The sequence below is a fragment of the Arachis duranensis genome, chromosome 3, assembly GCF_000817695.3.
Source record: "Arachis duranensis cultivar V14167 chromosome 3, aradu.V14167.gnm2.J7QH, whole genome shotgun sequence".
Taxonomy (NCBI): domain Eukaryota; kingdom Viridiplantae; phylum Streptophyta; class Magnoliopsida; order Fabales; family Fabaceae; genus Arachis; species Arachis duranensis.
Genome location: NC_029774.3, coordinates 125,969,160 through 125,985,822, shown reverse-complemented (window position 1 = coordinate 125,985,822; position 16,663 = coordinate 125,969,160). Strand labels below are relative to the sequence as shown.

At 32.4% G+C, this 16,663-nt stretch overlaps 1 protein-coding gene across 1 annotated transcript; it reads left to right on the top strand.

Moving 5' to 3' along the window:
• The first annotated feature begins 5,883 nt into the window (after positions 1-5,883).
• LOC107481103 (DEAD-box ATP-dependent RNA helicase 17) lies at positions 5,884-14,749 on the top strand. The gene is made up of 12 exons (XM_052258522.1): positions 5,884-6,434; positions 6,518-6,667; positions 10,012-10,210; positions 10,381-10,453; positions 10,559-10,668; positions 10,887-11,030; positions 11,298-11,427; positions 11,539-11,645; positions 11,749-11,822; positions 12,203-12,507; positions 13,089-13,335; positions 14,383-14,749. The coding sequence occupies exons 3-12, from the start codon at positions 10,036-10,038 to the stop codon at positions 14,629-14,631; spliced, it is 1,614 nt and encodes a 537-aa protein (XP_052114482.1). The 5' UTR covers positions 5,884-6,434; positions 6,518-6,667; positions 10,012-10,035; the 3' UTR covers positions 14,632-14,749.
• The last annotated feature ends 1,914 nt before the right edge of the window (positions 14,750-16,663 follow it).

Sequence of the window (16,663 nt, the reverse complement as noted above, 5' to 3'; positions counted from 1 at the left end):
TCCGTAAATCACCGGGTGATGTTGATCTACATTTGCGGCCTGGTTCATTGCTTCAAGGTCCAATGTGGTAAAGTGTCAAGGGTACTGCTGCGTACCACTGCTACCATGGGTTTGAGCTCCCACGGCAACTGCGGTGTCCTCTTCGCCGTCGCTCTCGTCACCAATAATTTGTGGCTCCGAATCTGACCCATCATCACCTATAGCCTTCGCAAACGGATCTCTCTCTCTTACCTCCATGAATGCGGGTGCACCATCAACTACAGGTTCAGATCCCATCGCAGCTGCAAGCTGGCCGAAGCTACGCCCATCACCCAAGTCATCACCCGAGACAGGCAAATCAGCAGCAAAAGATGGGGACAAAACAAGTGGAGTCACCAGTTGCCCTGTTGGAACGGCGGTGGAAGTTCCTTTTAAGACGCCAGTGGGCAGATTCGGACCAGTTCCCCCGCTGCTGCCCTCCACGTCAACCAATCTGACAAACAACTCCAGCGCGCCTAAGTCGGGAAATCTTGTTTGACTATGAAATATAACTCGCATGTCGTCATCACCCAACATCGCGTACTTCCCAAACTTAACATAACCGGGCTTCAATGATATCGGAATACGAAAAAATAATTGCTTCACGCGTTTTTACCACACTTTCCAGCCTTCTCTAATATACTACTGTGCAAATCCATCAACGTCGTTGACGGAGTTATAAACACACTTATCTGCTTTTTGCTAGAAAAAGTTACACCCTCACTTGTGTTTTCATCTATTTTTCCCCGGTGATGCACTAACAAGAAAATACTCTCCGCCATCTCTCACACCCTCAACATATGTCCCGTGTGGCTCGTCTGTGTGAAACTCGTTTATTTATAGAGTTTCTGCCTGTATAAATCGTGCTTGACTCCTTAGGGTTATAACTTGGGCATAAATCGTCCCAGCCCTATGAGTGTTACAAAGTAACACATAAATCGTCCCAGGCTGAGGAGGGTCCCAATAACACATAAATCGTGGCAGCCCAGTTTGGTTTAGCCCATGAACACGTAAAACCTACTACTCTGGGACGATTTATACTCTACTTCAACCCAAGAAGCCCTGCCACGATTTACTCTTAATTTGCCTCACAAATTCATGCATTAATCGTCCTAGGGTGAGATGATTCATGTTTTATATAACCCTTTGCACCCTAGGACGATTTATATAATAATACAAAAAGGGTAATCACGTTGCAAAATCTGTTTCAGGGGAATCAGGTAATTTTGAACCCCAAACAATTTATTTAAGTAAAAAACCCCAAACTTTATAAAATTTATAATAAATCGTATTCTTTCCATTAAAGAACAGATCAACTGCCAATATAATTAATTAATAATTACAACACCACTCAAACTAATTTTTATATTAACAAATTAAATCACAATTAGAATAAAAATTCTAACACAAAACACTAAAATATGTCCAGAAATCGTGGATCACCATTTGTAACACCACGCAAAACAAATTCGTAAGTTATGATTTTCTTAGATAATAATGATAATAATATTTCATAAAAAAATATATAAATTATTAAAAATAATTAAAATAAATTAAGATGAGTGAGTGAGAGAGAATTGAGGATGAGAGGAAAAAGAGAATTAAATAAGTGACTGAAAATGAGATGAATCAATAATTGGAGGTGAGAGAAAATGAGTATTGGATAGGCATAGCTCTCTTCCCGTGTGAGGATAGAGGATAACTAATGCCATCAAACTTGGCAAATATTTTTTGGGTGGTATAGGACTTGGCATTTTTATTATTCCTAACTGTTTGGCATTTTTTGTTTTTTGGGGGGTTTGTTGGAGTATAATGGAGCTCAAGACCTAAAGAGAATAAGACTAAACTCTTCATACACTTTGAGTATGTAATCTCTAAATTTTAATATTCAATCAGATGGGATTTGATTTAGTACAGGAAAAAAAATCTATTATATATGTTGCCAACTCAGGCCAATCAAGTCACAATGTAGTTCATTTTGCTTAGTTGGTATAAAACCCAACAATATGTTATTTTTTCTAGAGTGATCATATCTTAAAGTGAGCTAATGATTTTTTAGTAGAATAAAATGGTTTGTAAGGTATTGTTGGAATGTTCAATGTTGGGTTTCAGGGGAGAAGTTCCAAGTCCAACTACGTGTTTTTTTTTTTAATTATTATTATATACTAAAGATAGGGAGATTCGAATTCACAATCTCTAAATGAATTATTATAGGAGATTACGTCTTTATTATTTTGATTCTTTTAGTATATATAAATAATACTAATTGATCCTAATTGATCCTAGTTATATTCTAACAATGTCATTTAAGCTATATTTTATTGACAAACTTTAACTACAATTAAAATACACAAAATAAGAACGAATATTTCTTTAGTGAAAGTGAAGATTATAACTAATTTTTTTAAAAGAGTATGTATTATATCAAATGTTTTTATTTTTTTTAAATTATTCTTTACTCTTCATTAAAAAACTCTATTCAGTAGTCATCATAGTATTATTCAATAAAGAAGAAAATACTACATCCACTTGAAAATCTAAAAGTATTAAAATTTGTAATTTCTCATTTTATATATTATTCACTTCTTTGTTTTTTTATTTTTGATGCGAGACTATTTTTTTTTCTCTATCACACTAATCCACACATAATAACTAGTTTTTTCAAAAGTATTAGAGAACATTTTCCTCTAATAAGATATATACACACTAAATTGATACTAACATCGTGATGATAATATGTTCAACTATTATTATGCAATCATTATTTTCTTCTATCCAGACACCTATTTTAGTTTTTTTTTTTCTTTCAAATTACACACCCTCAAAGACACACATTCTTTTCTTTATGGATTCCATACATCAATTTCTTCAGTGATGGCTAAAATTCGAACTGCATGTATTTTTTGACAAAACAAATATAATTATCACTGGATCAGGCTTTGCAGCGAGTTACCTATGTTAGTTGAAGGGGAGTCACCTATATAAATATTTTATTAGAACTAATAATTTCGGAGTGTAATTGAACAAACTACTTATTATTTTAGTAATTAAATTTAGAAAGTTTAATCATCACCTTAAATCAGACATAGAAAATTTTAGAAGTTTAGATCAAATTAAAGTATATCTATAGCCAACCAAAAATTAATTGTCATGTTAGACATGTATACCATAATCGCGATCCAAAAATTTTTTATTAGAACTTAATTAATTAATGTATTATATAATTGTACTTAAGGGATAAATAAAGAAAAAGTTTTGAAATTAGCATTTTTATTAAAATTTGATCAATATTTAATCAATAAAAAAGTAAATAATTTCACATCATTAGATATAATCTGACATCATTAAAAATACTAATGATAGTTAATTGATTATTATAAATCACAAAATTTGATGGTCCCTTAACACTTCTTATAAATAAATATATAGAATACCCAATTTTCTTTCTTTCTTTGTCCACATAAATTTTTTAATTATATAAAAAAGTAATTATTAAATTAATTATATATACAAAATATTAAAATTTAAAATATATATTAAAAAATAGAAAAAAATAATTATACATAAATATATTGTAATTGATTTGATGATTTATTTTTATATTTTTTCGAAAAAATCTTAAAAAATAAAATTTTTTACATTTATTTTATATTTGAATTAAGGCTAACTATTTTTTATCAAAAAGATTAATTTCCTAATCATGTTTTATTTTATCTGCCCCCGGCCAGTCCCACCACCAACATTCCGATTCAGGAAAACAACAATTGCCACGTGTCCATCATGCGGTAGCCATCCACGTGTCAGATGCAGCCAGGTTCGGGAATCTTGACATGGAGAGGGGCCCATCATCTTCCGTTTTACGTGGCGGAATCTGGTGGAGGTAGTGGGCCCAAGCGATAATGAATGTGACCGTGAGGGCGACATGGGCCATGGGCTTTTTTTGATATGACACACGCGTCCATCTCGTTGTGTAAATGTTACTAGCAGAGTCAGGTTTATCTTGTTGGGTCCATAAATCACGTGCATAGCACGTGTGAATGTTCTTTTACTTTTTTGAGTTGTCAATTCTTGTTTCTCCAAAAAAACAACGAAACCTCACATTTGTTCCTGAGTTAAACGTCCCACCTAGATCAAATATTTAAGCGTGAAAATTGCGAGCGTAGTCTTATTCATTATATAAAACTCATTCTTTGATTTTGGGTAACAAAATATTTAAGTAACCAACAAGATATAACTCAAATAATATAATTTTTCTATTCACATCTAGTCACTAATGAGATGTATCTGCAAAGATTTCAACGTTCAAATTAGACTCACAAGAGGTACTAGGTTACTAAAAGAATGGATGACAATTTCGTATCTTCTACTCTAATTTATAATTTTGTCCAGATAACTCTTATATTCGAAGGGTGTTGCTACTCAACAAGTGGCAAATTGAATTTGCCTCTACTAATGTTTGCCTTTTGTATTTGGGCCAATTAATTGAACCATGATTCCATATAGGATAAGTTATCATTATGGGCTTAGATAGTAGATTTACAACTTACAAGTCCACCATCACTTGCTGGGGCTGGGGTATTCAGTTAATTTGGGCCTTCATACAAAGCGAAAACGTTTTAACCTAAAATATGAAAAAAAAAACACGGAAGCTCAATAAGGTAGTGTTTGTTTTGAGGTACTGAGACAGAGACTGAGAGACTGAGACTCAGTATCATGTTTGTTGGTTCAGGTACTAAAATTTGTGTCTCTTTCCTTAAAATTTCAGTATTTCAGTACCTCCAAAAAGTAGGAACACAGGGGACTAAAATTTTTAGAGATGAAAACTGAAACTTTAATAACATTTTATACCTAAAATACCCTCATTTTAATTAATTAATTCTAATTTTACTGTTTGTACAAATTAAATTTCATACTTAACCCTTATTATTATTATTATTATTATTATTATTATTATAACATCCCACATTTTTTTAAAATCTAAATATAAATAAATTGTGATATTATCTTATTATATTTAAACTTTATATTATTCTATTAGAAATATTTACATAGATTCGGAGATAAATTTATTTTGAACCAATTAATATTCTTAGGTAATTTTATTATAATAGAATATTTTGCATAATTTTAGTAATTAAAAAAAATAAGAAAGAATTGTATAGTTTAATTTAAGTGATTTCTATTACGAATAAGCTATGACTTATTATTAATTTGAACTCCTTATTTTGTAAACTAATCTAGTAAGAGTAATCAAATTAGTTTTATTAACATTTAGAGTTAAGTTAATTAATACTATTGTGTAATTTTATAATTAATATTTCGTATAATTCGAAATTAAAATTTAGTAATGGAAGTATTATACAATTTTATTTAAGAAATTTTTATTGTGAATAAATTATAGTTTATTTTATTAGTTTGAGTTCTTAGAGATTATTTTATTAGGAATGATTATATTATTTTTTATAAATACTTAGAGTTTAAGTTAATTAATTTTTATGTAAAATTTTTATTATAATAAATTATTTTATATAAATTAAAATTAAAGTCTCGATGATAAAAATATAATGGAAGGTCATATAATTTAATTGAGGTAATTGATATTTCGAGTTTAACCGTATTCTATAAAATGTAATTAGTATGTTTACTTTATAATTTAAATTAGAAATAATTATTTGAGCTCGTTAATTGATTGATAAGATAAAATTTTATACATTTTAAAAATAATTTTTATAATAATATATTTAAATTCTAAATTATTATTTTATCATAAATATTTTGTAAAATTGTTATATTACTCATAAATATTTTACCCTAACCCTAAATCCCCAAATAAAACCCTAATTCACAATTTGATTTCAATTAAAACACAACGCGCACCACGTTCAGAACGGAAGGGAAAAGAGCGAAGAAGGAAGACAGGGGAAGAAAGGAGAGGAACGAGTGAGAAGAGGAGAGCGAGGGACCCAGGTTGTCACCGTCGAACCCGCCAACCGCGTCGCCGTTGTTCGTCCTCATCACTGCCAGGGACGTCGCTAGGGAGCTCGCGCAAGTTGAACGTGCTGTCTTCCCGCACCATCGCTGCCACCGTCGAGCCTTGTCGTCGTCACGCAAGACGCCACCACGGCCGTTAATCGAAGCCGCCGCTCGCGAAGCCAAACCGCTGTGGAGCCTGAAGCCGAAGGGGGTTGTTACCACTGCTGTTCCTAGGGCACGTTGCTGCTGCTGTTGGGTTCGTCGCAGGGAGGAATCCGAGCAAGGAAAGGAAGAAGGTGGCGATAGAGACCTCCGCTGCTGCTGCTGTTACCATCGGTGTTCCGGAGCTCGCGGTTACTGTCGTTGTTGGTGATGAACCAGGTTGTGTCCTTGCTGCTGATTGATTGTAGTGAGAGACGTTGTAGCTACCACTTTTCATTTTGGTAAGTTCATGGGTAAGACCGCCTTGATTCTTCTCTGTGCCATTTTATTTAGGCAGCTAGTGTTGATCCGTTTAATTTACCAGAGTCATTATTGTCATTGCTCGGTGCCGCTGCCCTTAGTTATAACTACTAAATGTTGTTGCCGCGGGATTACGTTGAAATTGTCGCTGATGCTGTGAATTCAAAATAAGCGGGCTTATCGTGGTTAATTCGTGTGAGTTCAGCTAATCGAGGTAAGGGGTTTAACTTAAACGATTTTAATTTAAGAATGCCCATAAAGTTTATTGAGTAATTGCAAATAATTTTAATTGTTGTGATTAGTTGATTGGCTATATGTATGTTGAATTGTGGCTGTGGATTGATTGAATTTGTGGATTTTGTGAAGTTGATTGATTGTGTGAATTGTGAATTGTTGATGAGTGATTGCTGAGAACTCTGGGTTTGATGGATTATATTGAATTTGTTACTGTTGAGCTGGTTATTGCTTTATTGTAATGGTGGTGGACTTGGTGATTGATTGGAATTGAGTTTAGAGAATATTTGAAGGATTGAATCTTAAAATGTTGAACTGCTTGTTGAAAATCTGAGTTTTGAAGTTAAATGGCAACTTTGAAAGTGAACCAGAAACTCAATAGTGTTTGAAATGATAAGAAATTAAGAGCTAAGTGAACTATAATGAGTATGATTGCTAAGATTTAATTTTGAAGTTTTCGTATTAACTAGAGAATTAGTTATTATTTTTCAAAGATAAATTATGAAAATATGATTTTCTGCATTACTTTTAAATGAAGTCAAAAACTTTGAAAAGCTATAGCTAATTCCGTGATGATCAGAATTGCATGGGACCAAGTCTGGATTAAACTTGGGAATATGTAGAGCTGGACTGGAAAATTTGAGGTCTTTTCGTTAAATACACAATTTATAGCAAATTTTTAAAGTTTGGTCGATAAATCTGTCCTGCAGCAGAAAAGTTCAAACAGGGCAGCAATTTGTTTGTCTTGCTGCAATTCCTACAAGTTGAATTTTGGGGCTAAACCAATTTTGTTTTAAAATTTGATTAACTTGGTTTATTTCTCTAAAACTTCAGAATTTTAGGAGTTAAGGATTGGGAGTTGTGAATTTTTGAAAGTTAATGAGTTAAGCTGGAAAGAACCAGTTTTCAGCAAGTTATGCATCAACTTCCAATGCTTGTAACTCTTAGAATTGAATAGCAATTGGGTTGCAACCAAGACACACATGTTGCTAGATAAGTTAGGAGTTTCCAAGCCAAACTGTAGCCTAATTGAAGTTTTGTAGTAAAAGTTATACAAGTTGAAAGATACTAAGCTTGTTGGTTTGTAAAACAGATTTTGACTTACTTTAACTTAACTTTCAACTTATGTAAATTCTTCATTAAAAATGATATTGACCTAAAACCAATTGAGAAAGAAACTTGGATAATTTAAGTTTAACCATGTTAATTTTGAAGGTGGTTGGATTTAATTTGGATTTTATATGGAATATTAAATATTACACACTGCTGCGGTTTTTCTGGTTTTTTAAACATTATAGAGCAGTCACGGTTTTCCTACTATTCCCGAGGCTAGATTGATCAGAAAATTATGATTTTTGGTTTACTAGAAAGCTTAATCCGAGACGGTCGCATGGATATAAAGTTTGTGCAATTTCGAATTCATTTGGTATTTTAAAAACAAAATTGAGATTGGGCTGCCGATGTGGTTTTGGTGACAACCTTGGATATAGATTTTAAGAAAAGATTTCTATATTATTTCCAAATGTTTTTGAGAATATAATGCTGTGGCAATTGCCGATAAGAGGTTGGTGAAATGTTGAGAAAGAGGGAACCCGTAAGGGTGGCCAAGTTTTATTTTTAGGGGAGGTTATGTCCGAATTTTATAAAAAATATAAGGTGGTAATTAAAATGAATACTTAAGTATTATTTAATGATAATAACTTCAATGATTCTTTTGAGAAAAGATTATTTGGTTTATGAGGTTGTTGGCAAGGGCGTGGGTCTTGTCCTGCTTGCGTATTTGCAGTTATGAAAGAAAAAGGAAAGAGTAGAGTACTTATCGTATGTTTATCTGTTGCTTGAGGCAACCCAAGAGATATTTGTTTATTTATTTGTTGCTTGAAGCAACCCAAGAGATATTTGTTTATTTATTTGTTGCTTGAAGCAACCCAAGAGATATTTGTTTATTTATCTATTGCTTGAGACAACCCAAGAGATGTTTGATTATTTTTTTGTTGCCCTAAGGCAACCCAAGAGCTTTTGTAGGAAAACTAGGATACCTACAGCAATTTTCCGTTCCCAAGAGTATATATTTTCTGCGAGTAGAAAGTAGAGGCTGTCTCAATAGAGCTGCTAATAATTATATGCGCATTTATTTGAACGGAAAATCATATCCGGGAAATCGTGAATTTGTGACCGGATAAATGTCGGGAATGCGGGTGCCAACCGACACATGAGCTCATGGCTTGTACTAGGACTAGACATTCATCATATGCATCTATGTGACATTGTTTGGGTGTGCATATTGTAATTGGTTTGCTTATGTGAATAATTCTGTTTAACTGCTAATTGTTATACTTGATGTAATTGCTCTTGATTGTGTTTGAACCTCATTACTTGTGTTTGTAACTGGTTGACTGGACTGTGGTGAATTGTGTGATGATTGAATTGCTTGGGCCTGAGGCCGTGACTAGTTTGTGTTTGAGGCTTAGTAGAGTATGAAAGATCAAGCTGGTTCAGCATAGACTTAATGAACCTATGCTTGGAACAAATTGGTCATACAGTTTAGGAAAACTTTTAAGATTATTATAAAGGAAAATATGGATTTAGGATTTTGGATAACTAACTGATGCTTTTAAAGAAGGTTATGGAATTTAAATGTTAAGCCGTTGGTTTTCAAGAGGATTCATAAGGCAATGAAGACAGTTTTCTTTTAAATATCTTTGAACGGAATTAACTATTTGCGTTTTATTCTCTACTTTCACATTTCACGGCATTCTCTACCTCTACTGAGAACATGTGGTTTGGTTTTCACCCCCCAAATTTTCTACCCTTTCAGTGACATAGGTTTGAAGACGCAATATGAAGCTGCGAGTGATTTGTAGGTTTTCTTTATGGTTTTAATTACTTTCATAGAGTCCCTTCGCTGTTGTCCCTTGAGATTTTATTTTACATAGAGGGGTAGGTTTGGTATATTGTATTTGAGTTTCATTTGGTTTCTTCTGTATAAGAACTATTATTAATAATATTTATGTGATTATTATTTGTTGGAAATCTTTGAAACATGACTTTAATGAATAAAAACAATTTTTTGGCATTTTCTTAAAACTGAAACGCGAACTCGATACAAAGGCTCGATAATTAAGTAGTTAATACTAGAAAAGGTTATGTAATGTTCTTTCTAGTAGAAATACCTTGACTTAAGCAAGGTATTTTGCTGGACGGGACGTTACAATTATTATTATTATTATTATTGTTGTTGTTGTTGTTATCAAAGTCAAATAATCTATTGCAATATCTGCCATCTCTAATTTTTGTTAAACCCTTGGTGTAATGGTGCTATAGAGTTGAGAATTTGAAAGAAAAGAAATGGGGATGAAGAAGAGCGAAAAAGGCAGCAAGAAAGTGATGGAAAATAAGAAGAATGAGAAGAAAGATGTTGGCAGTGCTGCCAGCAATGCAACGATGGAAAATGACAGCGTTTTTGCTTCTTGCTCCTTCTCTAGCCTTGGCCTTCGCCCTTCCTTATGCGATGAACTGCGTGGTACTTCCTCTCTTGCTCTCCCGCTTTCTTTGATTTTTATTTCTTTCATAAATTTTCATTCCTAGCGTCACAGAAGCATGCCTGGTTAGAATTGAGCTTAAGAGTAACCTACAATTTCCCCTTTTTTTTGTTCCAAATGGGAAAAGAGTTTATATGTTTTTTGTTGATAGAAAAATTGGGATTCGAGGTTCCAACTCTGGTGCAAGCTCAAGCCATTCCTATTATTCTCGCTGGCCGTCATGCGTATCCTTTTTTCCTTCTCTGGATTTAGAAATCTTCCTTCATCTTCTTTTCTTTAGCACATGCTATATCTTCTTATTTCTGGGTTCCTTAATGATAAAATTTTAGACTTATTAATGCTGCCACAGGCACAGGGAAGACAGTTGCCTACTTAGCTCCACTTATTCATCACTTGCAGAATTATGATACTTGCATACAACGCTCTGATGGAACATTTGGTAAGTCTTTTTTTGATACCTAATTATTACTACTATTGAGGAGCACATATGTGAAGTTTAATGATAATGCATCATCTGAAAGTTGTGTGTTAATATTTTTTATGGGAATATTGTACTGACCGTTTGTTTTCCCCTTTTTGTAACACAAAATAATATTGCATTTCTTTCTTTAATTTAGTCTGAATCAGTTACAGATTTAATTGATTTGATGGAAATAGCGTTGGTTCTTGTACCGACGCGTGAGCTATGTCTGCAGGTTTATGAAATTCTTCAAAAGCTATTGCATCGATTCCATTGGATTGTTCCCGGGTATGTTATGGGTGGTGAAAATAGATCAAAGGAGAAAGCTAGGCTACGCAAAGGTAGAAATCAAGTATATTTATCAATAACATTTTTAATAAGGAAAAAAAGAACAGCATTCCTATTATCTTTTCATATTTAAGGTTTTGTCCCTTTTTAATCTTTTTCTTTTGTTCATGCGATGGAATTATCAAACTGATAGCAACAACATTATGAAATAAAGTTGTTTCATGATAACATTATTTAAAATGTGCTTTAGCTTGTTAGAGGAACAAGGTTGGATATTCACTGTACCTCGTCAAATTTGTACCCTGTGGTTATTATTTTAGGCATATCAATTCTTATAGCAACACCTGGGCGCCTTTTAGATCATTTGAAGAATACATCATCATTCTTGTACACAAAATTGCGCTGGATAATTTTTGATGAAGCTGATAGGTATGGCTTGCATCTATTGATGCTATAGAAATTATCATGTGTTGGCATAGTAAATGTGATAATGATTCTGCATATAGTTTTTTTTTTTTTGCTAAGTTTTTTTTTTTAAAAGGGTTAGCTGGATGTATAAAGCATTGATCCTTCAGAGTTTGATGAAGACGAAGTCAAGTATTCCAGTAAAATACCAATAGCTGTAGATTATAAAATCCCCACACAGTTAATTCAGAGATACGTGAAAGGTATGTGATAATTAGTTTCTTTTTTATCTTTCCTTCACTGCATTTCGTGGTTAATATTCTCAAGATGCTGAGTACCTAATTGGAATACAATTTTGCTAAGCAGTGCCTTGTGGTTCTCGGCTTGCTGTTCTTCTTTCAATTCTAAAGCATCTTTTTGAAAGAGACACTTCACAAAAGGTTAGGCATCACTTGCTCTAAAGATACTTTCCTTATCTATATTATATGTAGGATGTTGGAGTTAGAAGATTTTTAACTCTCCGCATTCTCTCTTGCTTTTAGTAGCTGTATTTCTTATCATTGGCAAATATTGACATGACCGTGAACAATTTAATATTTCTGGTGTACTTCTGAAGAATTATGTGATGGGGACAACAAAAGTTTGTCGATATCCCTTGAAAACAGTTGACAAATGGAAGGCATTATTTTTTATTTATGCGACTGGAACTTATATTTGGCATGCATCGATCCTTAACTTTATTTTCCCCTTGCCAATTGAACATGCTGTTATTCAAATATTATGCTTTAAGATTCACATAATTGACCTAGTGATTTTACAGGTTGTGGTATTCTTTTCGACATGTGATGCGGTAGACTTTCACCATTCACTACTAAGTGAGTTCCACTTCTCGACTGATCCTCAAACAAAAGAAAGGGTCATACAGATGTTTCTTGGATGCCAAACTTTTCGATTGCATGGTAATATGGAACATGAAGACCGGAGATCTACTTTTCAGGCTTTTAAAACTGAGAAATCTGCTTTGCTTTTGTCCACTGATGTTTCTGCTAGAGGCCTGGATTTTCCTAAGGTTCGATGCATCATACAGTATGATTCTCCTGGGGAAGCTACTGAATATGTGCACAGGTATGTATACGTATTTTTTGTTTTGGCTTCTTTTACCATGTTTTTAGGGGTGGTTATGTGGAAGGCATTTTTTTTCTGATTTTAATTCTAGTTTTTTATGCTAATTGCAGTCCAAACAAACCTCCCCGGACCATTTTATATCGATTGTATAACTTTATTTTATTTGATCTTTTATTTATAAAACAAGTGATCTCCGAGCTTTAATTAGTTAGATCAATGCTGTTAATGGAGAACTTTGTCACTCGTAAATATTCAGGGGCTAACAGCTATGCCACTCTAGCATCTTAAGAATGTCTTATCCATTCCATGAGGGATTTTAAAATCAATTAATATTATGGATAACTAAATGATTGTCATATCATTGTATCCAAATTTGCTGCAATAAATAGCCCTAGAAGGACCCACTTTGAAAATGAAAACATACATGATGTAATATCTATCAGGAAGTGGAATTTGTTTCATGGATATCTCTTCTTCTAGATTCAAAAGGATCCTCCCATGCTGTCTTTTATGTAATGTTAAAGTCTTAAAGCATGATGTTAAGACTATGATTTGTGATCCTTGATGAATTCATGATGCAGAGTTGGTAGAACTGCTCGTCTGGGTGAAAGGGGAGAGTCCTTGTTATTTCTGCAACCAGTTGAAATAGATTATTTACAGGACTTGGAGAAACATGGTGTTTCACTAGCAGAGTATCCTCTTCTCAAAGTGTTGGATAATTTTACATTACACGGACATAACAAACAAGTAAAGAAGTCTGTTTTCATCGACTTGCATCCTTGGGTCCTTTGTCTCCAGAAGGCACTTGAATCATTCATCATTTCCAAGGTGATACACTGCTGATCTTTCTAAATTCTGGTTTAATATAGATACTCCATTTCCATCTAACTGAATGATACATGAGAAACCTGTATTTTAACATGTTAATCCTATTTTGATTTGGAAAAATGTGCCCAAATTTAACTCTAGAGCCATTATTGTTGTTTGGCTTAGAGCTTTTACAATAATGAAACATTTGGAGTTGCCAGTGTTGGTTTTATGCATATGCTAAGCAAGAGGACTTATGAACCGCTGACAATCTAAATTAATGCCAGATAGGTTTGAGTGAAAGGAAATGGAGGGTCTGACAGGGAAATGGGTCGTGGTTTTGTCAAAATCACATGTCAACTCATAATGTTCTATGATTTCTGCTAGGCTCTTAAATCCTAATCACAGCCACCAACTTGGTTTGGTGGAATTGATAAGGGAACTTTTTGAAGTGGTGGGATTGGATGATCCCTGCTGCTGTTGAGTCATTGTTTATGGTGGCAGATTCTGGATAAAAATCCAACCTACTCCAAAACGATTAGACTTAGATAACGGTAACTATAAACCACTCTTCATCTATTTCCCCATATTTATGTCTCTTCCCGAATCTCTGCATTGGCCTTGTTTCCCTTTGATCATCATTTGTGCTGAATGCCACCAAAAAGGGCCTTTGTGCTGCATCTTAGTTGTTCATGTGAGGTGAGCTGCACTAGGTAGGATGTTTGATCATTCACTATGCCTCGTTTACCTAGGTGGTTATACATCTAATGTATTGACAAAGGTTAAATTAGACTTGCAGGTTGATCTTATGACTTGTAACAGTAAACATCAATAAAGAAGTTGTACTCTTAATATGTCAACTTGTCAAGTATACAAATACTATTTCTCTCGAAATTGAGCCATTGAAATCATGTTACATCTAATAACGAAGAGGGATGATGATTTCCAAAACACAATCATCCTTATTCCTCATGATTTCACTGACAATTTTTTTTACAAATACGATTTTATATAGGGATCTTAGTTTCTGTGTATCATAAGCTAACTGTTGTGTTGTCATTTTTTCAGCCCAAGATGGATGAACTTGCTAGGAAGGGATTTTGCTCTTGGGTCCGTGCTTACACAGCACATCGTGGTGAGCTGAAAAGAATATTTATGATCAAGAAACTTCACTTGGGGCACGTGGCCAAAAGCTTTGCGTTGAAACAACAACCATCCTTAGTTGGACAATCCTTCCAAAAGCAAAATAAGAAGAGAAAGAGATTTGAGAAAAAAAATGGGCTATCGAAAAAGAGAAAAGTTGCCAGAGTGACTTAGGCTCAGTTGGATAAATAATTTAAATAAGTTTTTTTAAAAGATTTTTATTAATAGCAGCTTATAAATAAGTTATTTTGTATTTGGATTTTTAGTTATAAAAGTACTTATTTTAAAGTTATAGTGTTTGGATAAATAATTCAAAAAATAAATTTTTTTTACAGAAGAAAATAAATATTAAAATAATGATGATAACAAATACTTTCTAATGGTTTTACATAACCTAATTATTAATATTGTACATATCGTAAGTGAAAATAAAAAATAAATATAAAATGTGTGTTAATGTATATTTTGTTGTTATTTTTTATTTTTTTTTACTTCTATTAGAATTTCCTTCTCTTTTATTGAAGTAAAAAACTTACTATAATTAATTATGAAAATGATAGTAAGTTATAAAATCACATGTGAAAAAAAATAGACTTATCGAGAAGGAAAGTAGATTTTTTTTTGTTTTGAAATTAAATTTTTTTAAGGAAGTGGTAAAATGACTTATCGAGAAGTAGAAAAGTCATATATTTCTACTTCTTCAAAAAGTTATAAAAGTTGTAAATTAATTTTTCTACTTCTTCAAAAAGTTATAAAAGTTGTAAATTAATTTTTCGAGAAGTTAAATTTTTTTTTTAAAATAGTGCCAAAATGGCTGATGGAGTTTTGATGAAGCAAATGATAATGAAAATGACAACTATAGATGGATACCGACATACTGTGTTACGCGAATCTGGATCATTATCCCCTCATGCCATAGGATTCGATACAAAGCTGACACCAAGTGATCCGAGATAAAGTATCGTAAGAAGTCCTTCCTCCATTGGAGCACTGTTTTGTTGTGGACATAAGCTGAACAAAGTTTTATATGCTTAATGCTTGGTATTTCTGATGTGTATCATTTAACTTGTACTATATAAAATACGGTAATTATGTAGTTCAACTCATAGTATTGCAAGAAAATTTGAAAGGTGATGAAATATATATTTTTTTTTGGTAAGCTGAAATATATTCTTTTATTGGATCAATTTGGGATAAATTCCAAGAACTCAACAAGAATGAGACTGATCATGTGGAGTACAACTGCTTTCTGGAAATGTAAGATATATAGGATTAAGTACTATCTTGATCTATAATATTAGGTCGAAATCTAATGTTTCAAACGTTCTATTTCAATTTTAAAATGTTTCAAACGGATTTAATGTTATCCTACCATTAAATTTGATTTGAATAATTAACAAAAAAGTTTACATTAATAATTATTGATGGGTCAATTTTATTTCTGTATTGAAATCAAACGTTATATTAGTTTTTAAATGTTAATTTTTTATGTTAAGTTTAATTTTGAGATAATATTGAATCTGTTTAAAATTTTTTTAGATTGAAATAAGACATTTACAATATTATGGACTAAATAAAAATCTAACTCATATTGAGACTAAAATAATACTTTATCCATATATATATATTTTCTCATACTAATACCTTGTCTCAGATTATTTGGAATTTGGACATTTGTCATTTGGTGTCCGAAAATTTTTTGGCCAAAAAATTTTGATATGAAAATACTTTTGGAGTTATGCCCGAGATAGGACCAGAGGGTGTTATGTCTGGGTGTGGTGGTCTTGCCCTTCTCATTTATCGCCAAAAGATTTAATATAATTTTTTGTTTGAATTCAACTTATCTGACATAGAGTGAGATGTTTTTTTTAATTGTAAAATCTTTTTTTTGTTAATTACAAGATGATTTTTAGGTGTTTTTTCTTTTTTTTTTAATTGTAAATTTTTTTTTTCTAATAACAAGATGCTTTTTAGGTGTTTTTTTTAATTAAAAACGCAACTTTTTAGTTGCAAAAAGTTAGAAGAAAGTATTGTTCGCAAAAATGACTATGCACAACGATTTGCAAAGAAAGAGAATCACTCTTTAGCAGATTAATTTGACAATTTTAGTTTCTAGTTGTATGTGAAATAGTAATAATATAATATTATTTATAACTAAAGTTGACTATTTTATAGTAAAAATATTTTTTTTTTCTTTCTATATAAA

Bases quoted from the DNA above. Each gene is read 5' to 3' on its own strand.
- LOC107481103 (XM_052258522.1), top strand. From the start codon at position 10,036: ATGGGGATGAAGAAGAGCGAAAAAGGCAGCAAGAAAGTGATGGAAAAT. The intron at 11,646-11,748 runs GTATGTGATAAT...TTTGCTAAGCAG, and splicing joins AATTCAGAGATACGTGAAAG to TGCCTTGTGGTTCTCGGCTT. The intron at 12,508-13,088 runs GTATGTATACGT...TTCATGATGCAG, and splicing joins GCTACTGAATATGTGCACAG to AGTTGGTAGAACTGCTCGTC.